This window comes from Trachurus japonicus, chromosome 18 (assembly GCF_045865225.1).
Source record: "Trachurus japonicus isolate A0001 chromosome 18, Traja_1.0".
Classification (NCBI taxonomy): domain Eukaryota; kingdom Metazoa; phylum Chordata; class Actinopteri; order Carangiformes; family Carangidae; genus Trachurus; species Trachurus japonicus.
Genome location: NC_140924.1, coordinates 6,586,329 through 6,609,016, shown reverse-complemented (window position 1 = coordinate 6,609,016; position 22,688 = coordinate 6,586,329). Strand labels below are relative to the sequence as shown.

At 41.6% G+C, this 22,688-nt stretch overlaps 1 protein-coding gene across 1 annotated transcript; it reads left to right on the top strand.

The window, feature by feature from the left end:
- Positions 1-184: 184 nt before the first annotated feature.
- LOC146968537 (F-box only protein 41-like) lies at positions 185-19,603 on the top strand. The gene is made up of 16 exons (XM_085759675.1): positions 185-379; positions 2,465-2,983; positions 4,442-4,521; positions 5,673-5,745; positions 6,991-7,275; positions 8,090-8,157; positions 8,266-8,436; positions 10,102-10,271; positions 12,242-12,468; positions 13,772-13,887; positions 14,738-14,890; positions 16,251-16,346; positions 16,456-16,574; positions 17,345-17,503; positions 18,249-18,364; positions 19,447-19,603. Exons 1-16 carry the CDS (start codon positions 200-202, stop codon positions 19,507-19,509), a joined length of 2,595 nt encoding a protein of 864 aa, XP_085615801.1. The 5' UTR covers positions 185-199; the 3' UTR covers positions 19,510-19,603.
- The last annotated feature ends 3,085 nt before the right edge of the window (positions 19,604-22,688 follow it).

Sequence of the window (22,688 nt, the reverse complement as noted above, 5' to 3'; positions counted from 1 at the left end):
AAAAATCAATTATGTAGCACGCACACTGACCCAGTTTTTCCACAGGTTTACTCATCTCCTGCTTTGTGTGCATGAAGGGGAAAAACGTCTCAATTGTTCCCGTCTTATCCTACAACCAGTCGCTGTCTCTTTGTTTTTTCTTTTCGTGACGTGTCCCTTTTTTATCTTCCAGGTCTACTCTGCACCTCCCTGGTGAATCATGTCTTCCTCCTCCTCCTCCTCCGCCTCCTCTTCCTCTTCCTCTTCCTCCTCTTCCTCCAAGGAGATGCCCTACTTTTGTCCTCGCTGTGGCGACAAGTTTCGTTTCGTGTCCGTACCTGAGCTCCAGGCTCACCTGGTCAGCCGACACACCTACGAGACGCTGCTGGTGCTGTCACAGGTGATTCAAGCATTATGATTATTCATTTCTGCTTTAATTGGTGCTTTTTTTAATGTAATGTTGTCAAATAACCAGACCTGCCAACATTGGCAAAATATTTTGAGTACTACCTTGTGTCGCGCTGCTTTTTTTTCCTCGCAGACCTTTGCAACTACTTTGCTTTGCAGTAATTTCCCTATGATTCACTGGCTCCTGTCATGAAGGAATAGCTCCTGTAGATGCAAGGTTATTGTGTGTGTGTGTGTGTGTGTGTGTGTAACAATGTGGAAAGTAGCTACATTTTAGTCAAGAACAGTACCCTGTGATTTTTATTTAAGTAACTGTAGGCTAATACGTACTTTCCACAGTGTTTTTCTCTTAGCCTACCCTAGAATTGGGAATCCATTGCAGAGGACAGGACATACCATTGTTTGGTTTTCTGTTGATGGGTTTTCTCTGTGAATAAATGGTTAAAATGTCTAGGCTATATTTTGTTCAATCAAAAATATATAATTTCATTGTTTTTTTTGTAACTTTTATAACTGATTTCCAGCCAGTGAATCATAGGGAAATTACTGCAAAGCAAAGTAAGTTGCAAAGGTCCGCGAGAAAAAAAAGCCGCACGACACAAGGTAGTACTCAAAATATTTTGCCAATGTTGGCAGGTCTGGATAATGTCAAGAAATAGCCAAGAAATAACGATTAATTGCGTCACAATGTCTAGAAATAACCTAGAAATAACGGTCAATGGGCTCTTTGCACAGCTCCACTACTTCCTGAACTTAATGCTGCTCCTTTGTTTCCTGTCTTACATTATTGGACAAACTGATTAATCCAGGTGTGTCTGAGTAGTCACAATGGTCAGACACACCTGGATTAATCAGGATGTCCAATAATGTAAGACAGGAAACAAAGGAGCAGCATTAAGTTCAGGAAGTAGTGGAGCTGTGCAAAGAGCTCATTGCAAAGACTTGGTGGAGAAAAATTTCCCAAAAAGGGAAAGCACAGAGCGCCTGCTCTCCCCGCCACAGAAACACACACTTTTTCATTGTTGTGATGATTTCTTTACAAAAATAAACGGTGGAGCAGTGCAGTGGTAATGTCCAAAACATCTCTGACTGTTTATTTTTGTAAAGAAATCCTCACAACAAGGAAAAAGTGTTTGTTTCTGTGGCGGGGAGAGCAGGCGCTCTGTGATGGGATAGTAATGTCTGTGATTACATGCAAAAACACAAAGTTTATACTGTTTATACTCTACACTATATAAGTTCAGTGGTGTCTCTAAGGATTCCAGTCATGTACCAGAGATATGTGATTGTTTTCTGAGTGTTTGTTGTGGTTGAAAGAATTGCCCCCATAGGTTAGCGTTGTCGCTATCCCTAGCGCCGTCCAGTTTGTCTGCATCAATTTTAGTCACGTTTTTTTGCTCCCCCCAACACTGGGTGACCATCAGGACAACGATTTAGGGGTCAAAAATGGCCGGAATTCTTGGGTCAAAAATGGCCGGAATTCTTATTTAATGAAAATTTATTTAAAGTGACCCACTCCAGAAGTAAACAGTGCAACGGCGTACATTAAAAGATCGATCTAAGGATTTTATGAATCGATATCTGATCTTTCAAATGAAGATTGATATAAATCGGAAAATCTTTTTTTTTAAACGCAGCCCTACTTAAAGCAGAAGTAAGCGGAATATCTGTGTTCATATAAGTCTTAAATAGTTATATCTTCAGACAGCAATCACTTATATAGAGTGTTTGGTCCGAAACACGGGTCTGTCAGTCACTCTGCTCTGCTGTAAGCCGAGGAGAAAACTTTCCTCGTATCCTACAACCTTTATCCAATGAGGAGAGAGAACGGCATCCCTTGACTGTGTGTGCAGCCAAGGGATGCGCGTGAATGTGGTGACGTAGGGACGAGGGCGGGGACTGCTAACTCCATCGGCTGACAGAAAATTAGCCTAAACGACCAGATCTCTTACTTCTGCTTTAAAAGATGAATCTAAAGATTTTATGAATCGATATCTGAACTTTCAAATGAAGATCGTTATAAATCGGAAAATCATTTTTTTAACGCAGCCCTACTTAACCCTACCTTACCTTTCAGGCTCGGGTCAGAAGCTCCAGACCGGGCGTTCTCCCGCTCCCCGGCCCCGCTCTACCCCAAAGACAGAGCTCTTCTCTGGGCGCGGAGCCCCGCTGCTTCCCCTTGCCGCTGGCCTGCCTGGACCTCGCCTCGTCCTCCGCCTCCATGCAGCTGCTCAGGGAGATGTTCGGCTCCTCGGATCGAGCTCTTCTTCCCGCCTCCACGGGCCCCGCGGCGCCGGCGGAGACCCCGTCCACCGCGCTGGCGCTGCCCGGGAAGGATGTGGGGGGCGGAGTCGGCGTGCTGGAGTTCGGGCTGTCGGTGGGCATCGGGCTGGAGGAGCGGCTGGGCCTCGGCCTGGACCGGAAGATCGCCCGGACGTTTGCGGAGGTGGAGGAGCGTGTGAACCGGCGCGTGGCCCGCCTGCGGGTGGCGCTGCAGCGGAGGGAGGTGGAGCTGCAGCGGGAGCGGTGGGAGGGGGAGCGACTGAAGAGCGAGAAACAGGAAGTGGAGCAGAGAGCGGCATACCTGTCCAGACAGGTGGGTGGCGGAGCTGCTACGATGATACAGAAAAGAGTTCAAACACACATTAAAGGAGACGTATTCTGCCCCTTTTCCACAAATTAAAATAGAACGAATCTCCTTGTTGTTTACAACTACTTCCGGGTAGAAAACCAGCACATAATTTGAATGAGATCAATAGTAACGAACGAGAGTTTAGCTAGGCTATATATATTTTTCACGCCCTATCACCGTTTAGACAAATCTGAAGTGATTGAAGAAACATTAGCTACTATTTCTGTGTGTGTGTTTTGTGTTGCTATGTGTTGTATTTATTCAGTTTGGGGAATCACAGTGTCTAGAAAGCATCAGTGGCTGCAGCTGACAGGGACAGCTAATGATAGCTAAGCTAACGGTAGCTAAGCTAACGGCGGTAGCTAAGCTAACACCAGGACGTCAGCTGTTAAAACCCTCCCGTTGTCGGACACGACATGAAACTACTCCAGTTAGCTCAGTCATGTTGTAACTCAGATATCCGCTGGAGAAAATATTTATTCATGGACCGTTTATTGAGTCACTGAGTTATTAAAGTTAAACAGGTAGCTAACCGTTAGCCCGGCTAATCTATGATAACCATGACTAATTACAAAAATGTGCACACATTAATAGTAATGTTTGTCCAATCATTGGTTTTATAAACTTTACAAACATCAAATTAGTCTAAACGGTGATATAGTGACATGAAAAATTAGATATATGTAGCGAAACTCTCGTCCGTTACTATTGTTCTCATGCTGGTTTTCTACCCGGAAGTAGTTGTAAACAACAAGGAGATTCATTCTATTGTTCCCAGGTGTCTTAAAGATGACATGTTTTGGTCAAAATACCTTAAGGATCAAAGGATCTTTTCATCCTCTCAAAACAACCCTGTTCAGAACGGCTGGTTTTAGTGTCTGTCCCTTTAAATGCAAATGAGCCACTGCTAGCCCCGCCCCCTTCTACCGATCCCAGGTAGGGGTGGGATTATGCAAATTCGAATCCTAGTTACATCACATGGATTTCAACCTGGGGAGCCTGAAAATTACAGATTTCTTTGTCAATTCTTACATTTTGGGGACCGGAAGTCAAGACAAACACCCATAAAGAGCCTTAAAAAAGTGATATTTCCATAATATGCCCCCTTTAAATTAATTATTGGAGTTTCAAGAGATTCCAGTTGCATTTTTTGTGTACAAACTGCACCTTGCTGCTGTACACCCCCATACACACTTAAACTACCAACACTGTGAATATAATACTATCCTATTCTTGTAAATAACTGTATTTATTCCTTAAACATGTTGGTTCATAACTATATGTTTGTCTTTTATATCTCTATATTTGCACATTCTTCTACTTTTTTACCTTGTATGTCACAAATGCTGCTGTTACAACCAAATTTCTCATGTGTGGGGTTAATAAACAGTTTAATGTCTTATGTCTATATTTATATCTCAGATCTCAGCTGCCATGGAGATGATGGAGCGATTAAAGAGAGAGCTGCACGGAAAAGAGAAGGAGCTGAACGAACGACAACAGTCAGTATCTCTTGTTTTCTGTTGACGATGTTGAGGATGTTTCCTTTCGTCTGTGGGAAATTATAATGAGCGTTTCTTGCTATTTTCTGAAGGAAAAGGTTGATTTGAAAAAACAATTGTCAGTTTATCTGATCCTAAACATCCTATCAGCCACAGAAATAAAGAAAAAATCAGGATTTCACTTGGTCAAATCTGACAGACATGAACATCTGTATGGATTAAGTTTGATTTTGACTTTCTGATGAGTCATTGTATTATAAATCTATATCATAAACATCCAGAAATCTGCTTATTAATCATAAAAACATTGATTTTTTTCCCTTATGAATCCAGAACTTGCCTGAAAATCACCAGGTTTTGAATTTAGTTTCAGTTTCATAGTTTGATAGTTAATTCTGCATAAATGAACGAACAAAACAAGGCTCAGTCGGTTAAGAGAATAAAGCACCGAGGCCTGTAGCAGAGGATACGGTACAGCCATGTTTATATGTCATTTAAAACACAACAGAGACTCATCTTTATATTTCATTCAGTTTTGTCCTTTTTATTCTGTAAAAAATGAATTATAATTCCTCTGAATGTCTCGACCAGAGAGCGCAGCCAGTCAGTGTACCGAAAAAACAGAGAAACACGACAACGACAACACAATGCACAGACAGAGGACACGTCACGTTTATTCTGCCTCACTGGACACACACACACACACACACACAGACACACACACACACACAGACACACACTCGGCTGTGATGATTAATATAAGATGACAGTGAGACATTGCATCCCCGAGGGAGTTGTGTTTTCTGTGTGTGTGTGCGTTTTATGCAGCTTCATTTGTCGGCACATACTGTGATTTATTTTTTAATGCTGTTTTTGTGTCGTGTGTGTGTGTTTTTTATATGTGACGTAATTATCTGCATCCAACTGGCCGTCGGGGGGTCGGAGATAAAAACAATACAACACGACTCTGTTATGTAACGGACACAGAGACAAACAGCAGATCCTATCAGAGCTGCAGCGGATGTGTATTTACATTATCGTTTCATCTGTTGTGTTGTTTTTCTTTCCCACTAATGTTAATATTGTATCAATCATTTTGAAACATGTGTGTGTGTGCGTGTGTGTGTGTGTGTGTGTGTGTGTGTCTGCAGGGAGATGGTCGACATCGAGCGTTTCCTGAGGGCGACGGCAGAAAAAGAAGCAGAGGCCAAAACACGACTACAGGTGGCGCCGACATTTTTTATAATTTAGAATAATAATATGGATCTATTACTGATTATGTGATTGATTTATATATAGTATATATTATATATACGACGGAGTATTAGGGCCACATTGACAAATAAAAAAATCACAAACTTCGAGAATAAAGTCGTAAATGTACAACTTTATTCTCGTAATTTACGACTTTATTCTCGTAATGTTATGACTTTTTTCTCATAGGAAATGTACGACTTTATTCTTGTAAATTTATAACTTTATTCTTGTAATGTTATGACTTTTTTCTCGTAGGAAATGTACGACTTTATTCTCGTAAATTTACAACTTTATTCTCGTACTGTTGTGACTTTTTTCTCGTAGGAAATGTAGGACTTTATTCTTGTAAATTTACGACTTTATTCTCGTAATTTACGACTTTATTCTCGTAATGTTGTGACTTTTTTCTCGTAGTAAATGTACGACTTTATTCTCGTAATGTTGTGACTTTTTTCTCGTAGGAAATGTACGACTTCATTCTCGTAAATTTACGACTTTTTTCTCGTAATGTTATGACTTTTTTCTCGTAGGAAATGTACGACTTTATTCTCGTAAATTCACGACTTTATTCTTGTAAATTACGACTTTATTCTCGTAATGTTGTGACTTTTTTCTCGTAGGAAATGTTCGGCTTTATTCTCGTAAATTTACAGCTTTATTCTCGTAAATTCACAACTTTATTCTCGAAATGTTATGACTTTTTTCTCGTAGGAAATGTGCGACTTTATTCTCGTAATTTATGACTTTTTTTCTTGTAGGAAATGTACAACTTTATTCTCGTAAATTTATGACTTTATTCTCGTAATGTTGTGACTTTTTTCTCGTAGGAAATGTACAACTTTATTCTCGTAAATGTACGACTTTATTCTCGTAAATGTGCGACTTTATTCTCGTAATGTTATGACATTTTCTCATAGGAAATGTACGACTTTTTTCTCGTAAATTTATGACTTTATTCTTGTAATGTTGTGACTTTTTTCTCGTAGGAAATGTACGACTTTATTCTCGTAAATTCACGACTTTATTCTCGTAATTTACGACTTTGTTCTCGTAAATTTATGACTTTATTCTCGTAATGTTGTGACTTTTTTCTCGTAGGAAATGTACGACTTTATTCTCGTAAATTTATGACTTTATTCTCGTAATGTTGTGACTTTTTTCTCGTAGGAAATGTACGAATTATTCTCGTAAATGTACGACTTGTTTCTCCAGCTGTTCATCGAGACCTTGCTGGACCGAGCCGACCGAGCGGAGCGACAGCTGCTGCAGCTCAGCTCCTCGCACTCGCATCATCATCACCATGACGACGGCGGCTTCCTGCATCACCATCACCGTCACCACAGCAACGACAGCAGCAGCAACGACACTGACGACGTCAGATACACACACGGCGACGGGCTGTATGGCGCCGCCAACCCGTACGGTTACCACGGACGCAGTCTGGACGGCAGCAACGACGACCTGATGAAGACGATGCAGGAAACCCTCGGCAACCGGGTGAGCAGCTGTTCAACACAACTTTATTGACACAAGGAGACGTAACAATACAGCTGTTCAACACAACTTTATTGACACAAGGAGACGTAACAATACACCTGTTCACTCCTCCTCTTCCTCTTCTTCCTCTTGTTGTTCTTTTTCTTGTTCTTCCTCCTCTTCTTCTTCCTCTTCCTCCTCCTCCTCCTCCTCTTTTTCTTGTTCTTCCTCTTGTTCTTCCTCCTTCTCCTCTTCCTCTTCCTCCTCCTCTTTTTCTTTTTCTTCCTCTTCTTCTTCCTCCTCCTCTTCCTCTTCCTGCTCTTTTTCTTGTTCTTCTTCTTCCTCCTCTTCTTCCTCTTCCTCCTCCTCCTCCTCCTCTTTTTCTTGTTCTTCCTCTTGTTCTTCCTCCTTCTCCTCTTCCTCTTCCTCCTCCTCTTTTTCTTTTTCTTCCTCTTCTTCTTCCTCCTTCTCCTCTTCCTCTTCCTGCTCTTTTTCTTGTTCTTCTTCTTCCTCCTCTTCTTCCTCTCCTCCTCCTCCTCCTCCTCTTCTTATTTTTCCTCCTCCTCCTCCTTTTTTTCTCCTTCTTCTTCATTCTCCTCTTCTTCCTCCTCCTCCTCCTCCTTCTCTTCCACTCCCTCTTCTTCTCCTCCTCCTTCTCCTCTTCTTCTTCTTCTTCCTCTTCCTCCTCCTCCTCCTCCTCTTCTTCTTCTTCCTCCTCTTCCTCCTTCTCCTCTTCCTTCTCTTCCTCCTCATTGTCTTCCTCTTCCTCCTCCTCCTCCTCCTCCTCCTTCTCCTCCTCCGCCTCCTCCTCCTCCTCCTCCTCCTCCTCCTCCAGAGGAGTTACAGTGTCTCAGCTTCGTGTCGCCTCGGGGAGCAGCTGTACAGCGACCACCATCACTACGGGTATCTGACACATTTAGACTTTCTCTCCTATTAATGATCTATAATAAACTTTATTGATTCATAATAAATAGATTTTACCAGATCTATTGGTTATATGTGTCTTTGCAGCGGTCTGAGTGGGCGCATGCGGACGCTGTCTCTGGGCTCTGGGGGGTGGGACTGTGACCCCCCCCACCTCCTCCACCACCACTACTACCCTCCACCCTGGACCCGACTGGACAGAGGAGGAGGAGGAGGAGGAGGAGGAGGAGGAGGGGATGGGAGGAGAGAGAGGTTCTGGTATGCATCTCTACAGTCTAGACCTTTTTATTTATTGAATTATCTGTTTTGTTGACTTCTGGGCCCAGTTGTTCAAAAGGTTTAATCTGGATCACAATAACTGGGTTTCCATCCAAATGGATCGAATTTAAGAGCAGATTTTGTGAAAATGCGCAAAAAGCAAATGCGAATTTATGCCCGTTTCCAGTCGTTATTGTTATGCGATTATTGGGAGAGGAGGAGTGTGTCGTTCTCCATTTGTTTGAACGTCGGCGGGTGAAGGACTTTTGGGAAGTCGTCGTCCAGCAGAGACTTCACCCACAAACTCTGGCTCAATTCGCATAATCTGTTTCCATAACAAAAAGTTGCATTTTCCTTTTATCGATACGCTGACAAATCCACCCCCCCAAAGCGTAAAAACTTTTATGCGCATTTACTGCCTTTTTTTCCTTGAATTTCCGGCGTTTCCATCCAAGTATTTATTCGCAATTTTTGAAAATGCGAATAAAAAAAGGTGGATGGAAACGCAACTACAAATCAGGATTTTGAAATCCCTTCTTTTTCCATCCAGGATCACGTAATCCACCTTTACTTTTACCCTAAATTGTTCAAAGCTCAGTTGGATTGGACCAGTCTGATCCAGATATGAACTTTTCACGTTTCAGGTAATGAGTGTAAAATGTGACTGTGTATCACACTGAAGGCTGACAGGTCTGTTAACAACAGGTAGCGTGGAGACACTCAGAGAGGATTTATATGAAAATGGGCTGTTTGTGTTGTTTTCTGTGCTGTTTTTTTTTGTTTCTTCAATGTCAGTTAAACAGACAGACCTGATCTTATCTGGTCTGGCTGTTTAAATAAATAAAAGAAAGGCAAATATACAGTACATTAGTCAAATTTCCATGTGTTTCAAATTCAAACATCAGATTTAATTTAAAGAGGAACTAAGCAGGATTTTCCCGTGGCTGTGCTACATTTTTACCTTAATTAAAAAGCTCAGAGTAATTGTGATGGTTAACTACATGACTTGTGACTTGTTACGAGTGACAACGGAGGCTCTCTGCCTTCACCTGGCGTCTCACGGCCGCGACACAAATGCGCTCCGTAACCCGCAATCTTTTGTTCAGGACGGTTAAGACTACACAAACACATACGTGGTAACATCGTATATGTTATGTAACGTTATCCACCGCTCCATTTATTGATTTTTCGCCGGCTTCATTGTAAACAGATGCACATGGCTGAGAGCAGAGCAGACTTGCATAGGTCCCCTTTAATTATCCAGTAGTTGGGGAAAAATTCTTCACTTGTGGAATAATCAAGAGTTAACTACTATATAATATAAACCAATAAATATATATATATGTTACATTATAAAATGTTATTTATTTGACCAGTTTGAATATAATTTAATTCACATTTTGTTCAGAATAATCCTGATGTTTTAGATAATAGCTCCTGATCCGACTAAAAAGTTGATCAACACAAACTGAGGGTTTGATCCAGATTTAAACAGAGACGTGATCTGATCTGATCTCAGAATCTTTTTTTAGTTTTGAAACAACTCGTTTTCAAGATTTGATCCAATCAATTATCCAAAATCTGATCAGATTATCTATGAACAACTGGACTCAGATGGATTAGCCCAGTTTGATTGTTTTTGTTTTTCTTGTGTTGTGTGTGCAGGGTGGGGGAGGGAGGGTGGGGGAGAACGTGGAACAAAAGACACCGACGTCATCACAGCACCGAGGAGGAGGAGGAAGAGGAGGAGGAGGAAGATGAAGAGGAGGACGGCTGTTGGAGCAGCATCGAGATGAGACGACTCGTCTTCTCCAGGACTCACACACCGGGATCAGGTCGACTTTAAACTTTAAAGGATAATTAACTTTTTTTTTAACAATCTGGACCTTATTTCTAGCATAAAATCCGATCATTTCCTCCCCCAGATAACTTTGGTGTCATTACAAGTGGTTGTGATGAAATGAGCTCCAGCCGAGAGGCGCGTATATCCGTATAATGGAGTCTACAGGGCAGCGTAATGCAGCCTCTAAATAACACATTATCTGCAGAGAAACTCCTTCATTTCACCAATATTTAGTTCTGATAGGCTAGTGCTATTCCCCTCTGAGTCCGGGGTTAGCTGTTATCAACATCCGGGGTCTGTAGGTTGACCTACTGACCTCTGACCTGGATGATGTCATCTCTGAGCGTTTTTTATCTCAACTAGCCGGAGCTTTAGTGAGTCCAGGTTGAGGAGAGGAAGCCTGTGGAAGCTGAACTTCATCCAGCTGCATTTTGTTCTGACCAAGGGGGCAGTTGTCGGTCTGAGAAGTGAAGCTCACTTCCGCGTTCAAAAAACTGCAATCCCCTCTTCTTCCTCTGGGGGCTGGTGTCAGAAAGCAGCATGTCCCCATAGACCCCCCATGTTAAAATCACCCACTTTACATCCTCAATAACATGTTAAAAGCCTGGTGTCAGAACGTTTTTTCGTCTCAATCGATAGTTTCTACCCCCGCACACACTCTGAGGGGGGTGAATTTTTTTTTAACTCTACAGTTTTACTGTTATTAGGTTAAAACTCTGGCCAATTAGGGCGCGGAAACGTTGTGACAGGTCCGAGCAGCTCCGTGGACAGCTGCTTCGAGGCCAGTGGGCGGGTTCTCGGCCGGCCAATCCAACATGGCGCTGTTCAGGCTGCCATATTTGAGTCACAAAAACGACTCCCCAAAACCAATGGGTGACGTCACGGACGCTACGTCCATTCTTTTTACAGTCTATGGTTCTGACAAGTCAGAAACACGCAGAAACGAACCGTAGCATTAGCGGTAGCAACAAGCCACGCCGCACCGCGGTCGGAGATGACATCATCCAGGTCAGAGGTCAGTAGGTCAACCTACAGACCCCGGATGTTGATAACAGCTAACCCCGGACTCAGAGGGGAATAGCACTAGTGTATCAGAACTAAATATTGGTGAAATGAAGGAGTTTCTCTGCAGATAATGTGTTATTTAGAGGCTGCATTCTCGCATTATACAGATATACGCGGCTAATTTCATCAGAGCGACTTGTAATGACACCAAAGTTATCTGGGGGAGGAAATGATCGGATTTTATGATAGAAATAAGGTCCAGATTGTAAAAAAACCCGGTAATTATCCTTTAAACTCTGTTTTATTTTATATTTCCTCCTCTTGTTGTTGTTGAGTGTTTCTTTTCTTCTTCTTCTTTCTCTTTCTGCTTCTTCTCATTTACCCTTTTCTTCTTCTCTTTCTTCCTTTCTTCCTCTTTTCTTTCTTCTTTTTCTCCTTTTTTTTTCTTGTTCTCCTTTTTCTTCTTTTTCTTCTTCTTTTTCTCATCTCGTTTTTTCTTCTTCCCCTTCTCTTCTTCTTCTCCTTTGTCCTTCTCACTTCTTCTTCTTCTTCTTCTCCTTCTCTTTCGTTTTTTCTTTCTTTTTTTGTTCTCTTTCTTCTTTTCTTTCTTCTCCTTCTCTTTCTTCCTCTTTTCTTTTTTCTATTTCTTTTTTTGTTCTCTTTCTTCTTATCGTTTTTTCTCTTTCTCTTTTTCCTTTCTTCCTCTTCTTTCTTTTCTTTCTTTTTCTTTTTTGTTCTCTCTCTTCTCCTTCTTTTTTCTTGTTCTCCTTTTTCTTATTCTCTTCCTTATTTTTCTCCTTTTTTCCTTGTTCTCTTTTTCTTCTTTTTCTTCTCCTTCTTTTTCTCATATCGTTTTTTCTTTTTCCCCTTCTCTTCTTCTTCTCCTTTTTTTGTCTCCCTTCTTCTTCTCCTTTTTTCTTCTCCCTCTTCTTCTTCTTCCTCTTTCGCCACCCTCAGACGCCCCCTCCTCCCCCCGCTCCACCCCGTCCTCCCGTCGTCGTGGCGACAGGCCCCTGGGGGCGGAGAGCCTACGGCGGCGGGCCGGGCTCTTCTGCGTCTTCCCGTACCTGGACGTGCGCTCGCTGCTGCGCGCGGCCGAGGTCTGCTGCGACTGGAGGGTCGTCGCTAGGCACCCGGCCGTCTGGACCCGCCTCCGCCTGGACAGCGCCAGAGTGTCGACCGAGGTAACCGATCGATCGATCAATCAATCAATCAATCAATCATCACCTTTGTTTCTATTGATTTATCTCTGTAGTTATGATCATTTTGTTTGGATCACCGACAACATGTTGTTATTATTGTTTGGTTTTACGTTTCATGTTTGTTTGGAGACCAGTGGTGGACAGTAACGGAGTAAATTTACTTGAGTACTGTACTTCAGTACATATCCAGAGGATTTGTACTTTACTTGAGTATTAGATTTCTTTGGTACTTATTACTCTTACTTGAATACATTTCCAAGACAAATATTTTAAAGCAGAAGTAAGTGGTCCGGTCGTTTTGGCTAATGCTGCGTTCCAGGCAGGCTTTTGAAATCGTAAATTACAGCTTCAAGTCACAACTTACGACTTTGTAGCGTTCCAGGCAACCCACTCGTGTTTCTCCGACCTGTTTTACCGGTGAAAGTCACTATAACGGCCACTCGTAACTTCTGACCCGTGAACTCGTACCAGATCGAACTGGTACCACTTCACGGTCGGAAAAAAACGAGTTTCCTTGAACGCACCATAACAGTCCTCGTCCCTACGTCGCCACATTCACGGCGTCCCTTGGCTGCACACACAGCCCTGCATGCCGTTCTCTCTCCTCATTGGATAAAAACTGTAGGATACGATAAATGTTTTCTCTTCGGCTCAGAGCAGAGCAGAGTGACTGACAGACCCGTGTTTCAGACCAAACACTCTATGTAAGTGATTGCTGTCGGAAGATATAACTATTTAAGACTTATATTAACACAAATATATCACTTACTTCTGCTTTAACTTTTACTGGAGTTAATTTGTAGGAAGGCTGAAAAGTACTGGTTACTTTCAGGTCTTTTTCTAAAATCCTATTGGACACAAGCTGTGTTTGTCAGAGAAGGAAACTCTAACCCCTAAAAGCAGCACATCACTGCAGCTGCTTTCAAAGAGTTCATTCTCGGAAACAAGAGTTAAAAGCTCCTTACATTCATTTAGAAAAAATTATAGTAATTCATTGATGTGAAAAATAAGAAATTTACTCTTACTCTACTTGAAGTAAATTTAAAAGCATGTACTTTTGGATACTTAAGTACCTTTAAAAGCAAGTACTTTTTTACTCTTACTCCAGTAACATGTCGACTGAGCTACTTTTACTTGTAACGGAGTAAATTTTGACCAGTAGTCCATCTCTGTTTGAGACCAATACAGATGGTTATTGATTGTTATTATATTATATAGACTATTATTGATCCATTAAACGTTCTTCTGTGTGTGTGTGTGTGTGTGTGTGTGTGTGTGTGTGTAGTTCCTGACCACTCTGTCTCAGTGGTGCACTCAGACTCAGTCCGTGGTTCTGAACAACCTGAAGCCTCGGAGCCGACGGGCTGACGAGTCGCGGGAGGATTACCACAGGAACACCAGGTAACCGGGGGCGACGGGCTTCTGTTTTCACTGGTGGTACGACCACGAATCAATATTTCGAACCCAGTTTGTAGGTTTCAGCTCCTACAACAACAACCTGAGCCTTCAAGCCAAATCTTAATCTAGGTTTTCAGCTCTTGGGGATTAACAGTGAGTGCTGCACACTGGGAAGGATGTCACACACACACTTATAATGTGCATGTTGCCATAGTAACAGTATCTAATTTCAGCGAGAGTCCAAGGCCGAATCTACTAAAGGTTTGCGTGTATAGACTTAGACTTTAGACCTTTATTGTCCCTCTAGGGAAATTCTTTTTCACATGACCGTTTCTTCACATTTCGTTTCACCAGCTGAAGCTGATCTACTAACCAGGCGCACCGAGGATTGCGTCTCTCCAACGGGCAAAATAGCACGTGCAATCCATTTAGCGCTTTTGCCTTAATGACTATGCAAATATGTACGTTTCTGCCAGAACACGCAAAATAGAGTAGAGTAATTAGATTTATGTAGGGCACGCAGTGTGATTTACCAAACCTGAAACAGATTTCGCGTCTTTATTTAGCACGATTACCACGCGCAAAACACTCTTTTAAATACTGCAGTTTGCGTGTGTTGTCATTTTACTCTTAGTAGATCACTCATTTTTCGTGCGCTAACCAAACACGCAAAATGTTACTAGGAGCACGCATTAGCGCCAGTTATCTGGGATCTTAGTAGATCCGGCCCTTAGTGTTGTCGACAGAGAAAGAGATTACTGTAAAAGGGAGGAACGTTCAGCCTGACAGAGTGCATTGTGGGTATTGTAGTTGTCCTGATGGTGTGTGTGTGTGTGTGTGTGTGTGTGTTTAGGGGCAGCGTGGAGCCGGGGCTGGAGGCCTTGCTGCGGTCGGCCGGCGGCAGTCTGCTCCTCCTCTCGGTGTCTCAGTGTCCTCACATCCTGACGGAGCGGACGCTGTGGCTGGCCAGCTGCTACTGCAGGAACCTGCACACACTCACGTACAGGTGAGACCGATCGCCTGTCTGATCCCCTGTCTGTCTGTCTGACCGATCGCCTGTCTGCACTGCAAAAACTCAAAATCTTTCCAAGAATGTTTGTCTTATTTCTTGTCAAAATGTCTCATTTCTAGTCAAAACTAATCTCTTTTCTCTTAAAATAAGACTCATCACCTAAAAATGTACTTGTTTTTAGATCATTTTCATTTGTTTCAAACTAATTTTCACTTGAAATAAGTAGAAAAATCTGCCAGTGAAAGCAAGTTTTTTGTGCTTGTAATAAGAAAGAAAAACTTGCTCCACTATCAGATTTTTCTACTTATTTCAAGTGAAAATCTGCTTGAAAGAAGTAAAAAGTGTCTAAAAACAAGCTACTTTTTAATGTGATGAGTCTTATTTTAAGTAGAATGAGATTTGTTTTGACTAGAAATAAGACAAATATTCTTGGTAAGATTTTGAGTTTTTGCAGTGTGATCCCCAAATCAGCCTTTTATCAACTTAAGAACATATCCAGAATTAAGGGTTTTATGTCCCAAACTGATCAGGAGAAGCTGATTCATGCTTTTATCTCCAGTAGACTAGACTACTGCAACGGTCTTCTGACTGGTCTCCCCCAAAAAAGTATCAAACAGCTGCAGCTCATTCAGAACGCTGCAGCTCGAGTTTTAACCAGAACAAAGAGATCAGATCACATCAGCCCGGTTCTTCAGACCTTACACTGGCTCCCAGTCGGCTACAGAATAGATTTTAAAGTTCTGCTACTGGTTTACAAATCACTGAATGGTTTAGGTCCAGAATACATGAATGACATGTTAGTAGAGTCTAAACTACATGAATGACATGTTAGTAGAGTCTAAACTACATGAATGACATGTTAGTAGAGTCTAAACTACATGAATGACATGTTAGTAGAGTCTAAACTACATGAATGACATGTTAGTAGAGTCTAAACTACATGAATGACATGTTAGTAGAGTCTAAACTCAGTAGAGCTCTGAGATCTACTGACTCAGGTCAGATAGTGGAGCTCAGAGTTCAGACCAGACATGGTGAAGCAGCATTTAGCTGTTATGCTGCACACAACTGGAACAAACTACCAGCAGAACTGAGATCAGCCCCAACAGTCAGCACTTTTAAATCCAGGTTAAAAACATTTCTCTTTTCACGTGCTTATAGCTGAGAACTTAAAACTTCTTTTATTTGCTCTTGCTTTTAACTCTGTTTTTAGTGTTTTGTTTGTTTTTATTCTGTCTTATGCTTTTTTTTTTAATGTTTTGTCTTTATGTAAAGCACATTGAGTTGCCTTGGTATGAAATGCGCTGCTATATAAATAAAGATGCCTTGCCTTGCCTTGTCTCGGTCCCTTTAGGAGCTCGTCGGACCCCGTGGGCCAGGAGGTTCTCTGGGCCCTGGGCGCCGGCTGCAGGAGCATCGTCAGCCTGCAGGTGGCGCCGGCTCACCCCTGGTCAGTGATGATGTCACTGCTGATCGACTTGTTTCAACAAAGTGTGAAATATAATTATTTAATTCTTTTAATTTTCTTTTTTTTTTCTCTCTCTCTCTCTCTCCTTCAGCCAACAACCGACTCGTTTTGGAAACCGCTGCCTGCAGACGATTGGTCGATGCTGGCCACACCTCCGCTCGCTCAGTGTGGGCGGGGCCGGCTGTGGGACTCAGGGATTGGCTGCTGCTGGTGAGCCACAGTTAACAGATGATGTTTAGAAAATTCTTGTTTCCATATATTTTAATTTAATTTAAAAATTTGTTTGTCTTAAAAATCTAGACAAAAACATTTTTAAGGTAATTTTTTCACCAGACATTAATGTATAATTTAAAAATGGTGTTAATGTGATAAAATGCAACTTTAACTCTCTGTTTATTCACCTTTGTTTCATGTCTTTTTGTCATTTCCCTTATTCACATGCTATGGAAGCCCATTTTGAGCTTCCATAGCATGAACAACAAGAAAAACAAGATTTAATAGCCCCAAATAATGAGATACTAAGGCAAAATAATGAGACATTATCCCCAAATAATGAGATACTAAGGCAAAATAATTAGATACTAAGGCAAAATAATGAGACATTATCCCAAAATAATGAGATACGAAGGCAAAATAATGAGACATTATCCCAAAATAATGAGATACTAAGGCAAAATAATGAGACATTATCCCAAAATAATGAGATACTAACTCAAAACAATGAAGTAATTACTCACATCATATCAAATATATGCAAATTGCGTCCAAGTTTGCTGTATTTACACTATATAATCGATATGATGTGAGTTATTTCCTCATTTTTTTGAGTCAGTATCTCATTATTTTGGGACAATGTCTCATTATTTTGGATTTTTGAACCCTACGAGTAAACAAAAGTTATTAAAACTAAAAAAAAAGAAACATATTTACAGGAAAAACACATCAGACTTGTTACCTGTGTGTGTTTTTATTCCGTGCAGTGCGCACCTGTGCTGAGCTGCAGGTGTTGGAGCTGGAGCGCGTCACCGACCTCGGGCTGCAGGCGGCGACGGAGCTGTGTCGAACCGGACTGAAGAAGCTGCAGACGCTGATCCTGACGCACACGCCCGTCAGCGGTCAGGCCATCCTGCACTTCCACAGTGAGACGCAGCAAAACCCTAAAAAACCTAAGAAAAATTAAAGGGATAGTTCACCCAAAATTGAAATTTCAGTCATTATCTCCTCCCCCTCATGTGGACTAAGGGCTGGGAGAAGTTTCAGAGTCCTCCGTGGCTTCTCTGAGTTACAGGGGGTCTCGGCGTAGCAGTGCATGTCCATATAACGGTTGCAAATGGATACCAACTGTCTTCGTAACAAAAAGACACACCAAAAAACATCCAAATACCTCCATGCTGCTCGTATGTAATGTCCGTCTTGTATTGAAGCCCCCGAAATGCGAAATTGTCCCGAAAAAAATTTAATAAGTCTATATTTCAAGCTTGTTTTGTAGCGGAAGCTTCTCTTCCTGGTTCGTCAAATTTGGACGAAGACAACAAGCTTGAAATATACATATAGACTAATTTTTTTCGGGACAATTTTGCATTTCGGGGCTTCAATACAAGACGGACATTACATACGAGCAGCATGGAGGTATTTGGATGTCTTTTGGTGTGTCTTTTTGTTACCAAGACAGTTGGTATCCATTTGCAACCGTCATATGGACATGCACTGCTACGCCGAGACCCCCTGTAACTCAGAGAAGCCACGGAGGACTCTGAAACTTCTCCCAGTAATTTCAATCTTGGGTGAACTATCCCTTTAACATCACACACACATGATTAATACAGCGTCCTCTGTGTGTGTGTGTGTGTGTGTGTGTGTGTGTGTGTTTGTGTGTGTGTGTAGGTGTGTGTGACAACCTCAGGTCCATCGTGGTCGAGGTCTCGGTGTCGGATTACTTCGAGGAGCCGGACACTCAGGAAGCTCAGCACCTGTTTGGGGAAATCGTCGGCACGTTAAAGGTTAAAGTTGTTCATTTAAAAAAAAGAAATGGACTCAATTAATCGCAATTAAAATACTAAATATTATATACACTAATATGACCTGTATTTACTTCTATTCTTCCTTATAAAGTATTGTAGGGCGCAATTTGCGTACCTACAGTTAATCCATTAGAATATGCAATTTTACAGATGTGAAAAACAATAACACATCATAATTGTCTATTTTTTCACATTATCACTATATTTTGATTTGCACACCACAACCGTAACACACAAATCACATCACAGGCTTCGATGTGAATGGAAAACTTTTTTGTTTGTTTGTTAAAGGAGAATTCCGACCATTTTTTGACCCCTAAATCGTTTTCTGGATGTTCACCCAGTGTTGGTTGGAGCAAAAAATACGACTAAAATTGATGCAGATATGGAGATATTTTGGACATTACCATTGCACTGCTCGACCGTTTATTTTAGTAAAGAAATCATCACAACAAGGAAAAAGTGTTTGTTTCTGTGGCGGGGAGAGCAGGCGCTCTGTGATGGGATAGTAATGTCTTTCCAGGATGTTTCAGAGTTCGGCTATCTGAGGTGAGTGACTACATGCAAAAACACAAAGTTTATACTGTTTATACTGTACAGTTTATGAGTTCAGTGGTGTCTCTAAGGATTCCAGTCATGTACCATAGATATTTGATTGTTTTCTGAGTGTTTGTTGTGGTTGAAAGAATTGCCCCCATAGGTTAGCGTTGTCGTTAGCGCTAGCGCCGGGTAGCCATGGTGTAACTCTGGTTTGTCTGCCTAAATTTTAGTCGCGTTTTTTTTGCTCCAACCAACACTGGGTGGCCATCAGGACAACGATTTAGAGGTCAAACATGGCCGGAATTCTTGGGTCAAAAATGGCCGGAATTCTTGGGTCAAAAATGGCCGGAATTCTCCTTTAATGGAGAACTTTGTCCTCCTGAAGCCGCCGTACATTAAACACTTTATTTAATGCGTTAACTTTGACAGCCCTACTTAAAACTGATGTGAACAACACCAACTCAACTTGAGCTGATCGTTTCTAATCAATATAGTTCTTCTTTTTCTTCTTTCTTCTCCAGGTTCTTCAGAGTCGTCCCGGCCTGAGCGACGTCCTGCAGGTCAAAGCTGAAGGTTTCTGTTGACCTAAACACACACACACACACACACACACATCTGTCCTTCTACACCTGCGACGACCTTCGACCTGAACTCTTTGAACTGTGAAGAAGCGACGTCCTCCTCACAGAGACTTCTACGCTTGTGAGGAGCCGCTCCGACCTGATGATGAGTCTCTGTTCGGATCAGGCTACTTCCTGGTGCAACGTGGTTTATTTCCGATAACTGCCATATATTTTTCCAAGTGCCCGTTAAGACCTCAAGCATGCGGAGGTTCATTGAAGCTCATTATAAGGGTGAATTCAGACCCGTGGTTCTCGTTTTGCTTTGTTCAGATTCAGTGGCTACACTGCAAAAACATTTAAAATCTTACCAAAAATATTTGTCTTATTTCTAGTCAAAACAAATCTCATTTTACTTCAAATAAGACTCATCACATTAAAAAGTAGCTTGTTTTTAGACACTTTTTACTTCTTTCGAGCAGATTTTCACTTGAAATAAGTAGAAAAATCTGATAGTGGAGCAAGTTTTTCTTTCTTATTACAAGCACAAAAAACCTTTCACTGGCAGATTTTTCTACTTATTTCAAGTGAAAATGAGTTTGAAACAAGTGAAAATCATCTAAAAACAAGTTAATTTTTAGGTGATGAGTCTTATTTTAAGTGGAAAGAGATTAGTTTTGACTAGAAATGAGACATTTTGACAAGAAATAAGACAAATATTCTTGGAAAGATTTTGAGTTTTTGCAGTGTAAAACCGATACAATGCTTATATTTTTCTTTTGGGCCATCGTTTGTGTTCACATGGTAACTGACTGTTGTGGCTTTCCTTCGTGGTGTCAAGGCCACATTGGAGGCATGAAAGGTAGGTTTTCTTACAAGAATGAATAACGAGATGTATCCGTTTTCAAAAGAAAAATCAATGTTCGACACTGAAGCTGTCGCTGGTGTAAACACTCCAATTCTAGCACTCTAGACATACAACTATGACATGAAATTCAAACCCTTAAGAATCTCAACCTGTTCCACATCCATGAATTAAGGTGCGTTCACACCGGACCTTTTATTCTTGTCGCTGTCGCTCATATCGCTCCAAAAAAATCGCTCCGTTGCTCAGCTGCATTCGCTCGTCAATTTGGCACAGACTCGCATTTTCGCTTTGATGACATGATGCCCACTGCCATGTGTCTCTGTTTACACCGGCACCACCGGGTTTACGGCAGCCAATCAGTGCTGAGCGACTGGCGGCCGGAGAGTTGGGATTTCTCATCTCGAGCGACGGAGCGATTTTTCGCTCGGAGCCCCAACGTTTTTTCGTCTGGGCGATTAAACACTCAATCGCTCGTTTGCATTGACTTAAAGCAGAAGTAAGCGATATATTTGTGTTAATATAAGTCTTAAATAGTTATATCTTCCGACAGCAATCACTTACATAGAGTGTTTGGACCGAAACACGGGTCTGTCAGTCACTCTGCTCTGCTCTGAGCCGAGGAGAAAACTTTTCTCGTATCCTACAAGTTTTATCCAATGAGGAGAGAGAACGGCATGAAGGGCTGTGTGTGCAGCCAAGGGACGCCGTGAATGTGGTGACGTAGGGACGAGGACTGTTATGGTGCGTTCAAGGCAACTCGTAACTCGTGTTTTTCTGACCTGTGAAGTCGTACCAGTTCAATCTGGTACGAGTTCATGGGTCAGAAGTTACGAGTGGCCGTTATAGTGACTTTCACAGGTAAAACAGGTCAGAAAAACATGAGTGGGTTGCCTGGAACGCTACAAAGTTGTTAAGTTGTGACTTGAAGCTGTAATTTACGGTTTCAAAAGCCTGCCTGGAACGCAGCATTAGCCAAAACGACCGGATCGCTTACTTCTGCTTTAACATGTAAACTTGTCGCCCGCGAGAAAAACAAAAGGTCCGGTGTCAACGCAGCTTTAGGACTCCTACAGTCATACAGTCCGAACCGGTCCAAAGTTGTAAACAAATGCCACGTGCGAACGAACCAACTGTTCTCTCATTGGTCCGAAATCTACCTGGAAGGAGGAGAAGGAGGTTACCTGGGAAAAACAAGAACCATGGAATAGAGGTTTCAACAGGCCTGAAAATTAAAACCCGACCCGGTTTGAATCGCGGTTGAAGCTTGGACCCAACCCGATCCGAGTCAGTCAAAAAAAAACCCAAAATGGATCCGACTTGAGTCATCTGAGTCGATTGAGGTTCCCACTGCCAACGAAAAGCTCGAGACCAGACCACCCTCTTCTTCTAAGAGATCTCTTATATTTCGTATCCAAATCGCTGTGTCTGAACCATCTGAACCAAACAAACCGATCGTTGGGGTTGAGCGCTCCCCGTTTCGGGAACAACTGCTCCAAACGGGCCACAGGTCTGAATACAGCCTAAAGACTCACCTGAGTAAATAATCAGTGGTTTGTCAATGGCACAATCAAACTCAGACACTTTAAAATCCATATAATCAACTTTAAAAGAATAACAATAATGATAAAAAAAAGAGTTGAATCAACTTGTCTAGAAGCAAATCGGACCATTTCATATATCAACTGTACAATTGATATGAAGACTCGGATGAATAGTTGATTGAAAATAAGTTGGATTAATTGTCTTGAATGTCTTTGTTGTTGCTTGAACAAATCACTGTTTGAAGATGTCAAACAATATTTTCTGACACCTAAATCGATTGATTAATGGTGACAAAACATCACGATGTTACTGTATTGATGACTCCGAACCCCAAAGACGACAGTTTTTCTGTTCTTCCATCACTTCACACTCTGATGTTTCAATCACTCAGGACATTTTTGTTTTTATTTTTATGGCAATAATGTTAAAGACCTTTTCAACAATCTTCAAGGTGAAAGAAAAAAGTTGAAGGAACAAATTACTAGTTAGTTGTTGAGTTACTGAAATATCCTTCTCACTAGAAAAGGCCGATAATCCTGGACCAGGACTCACAGAACCTTCTTAAACAACCCCTTTACACGATCTTAATTCCTCTTAAATTAATCACAAACACCTTTTTCCACCACATTTGTCTGTGTTTAAACTTTTCCCAAACTCCAAACCCTCCCACTCCCTTAGCATTTTAACGAAGCTCAATTTTTTCCCTTTTAAAAAATATCACTAACAAACCCTTAAGTTATAGCGTTTAGTTTTACCCATCAAGCTTTCAATTGTTTTACCAACAAAATTAACA

Coding starts and splice junctions, on each gene's coding strand:
- LOC146968537 (XM_085759675.1), top strand. CDS start 200: ATGTCTTCCTCCTCCTCCTCCTCCGCCTCCTCTTCCTCTTCCTCTTCC. Junction 4,522..5,672: donor GAGCTGAACGAACGACAACA/GTCAGTATCTCT, acceptor GTGTGTCTGCAG/GGAGATGGTCGACATCGAGC. Junction 16,347..16,455: donor GTGGCGCCGGCTCACCCCTG/GTCAGTGATGAT, acceptor TCTCTCCTTCAG/CCAACAACCGACTCGTTTTG.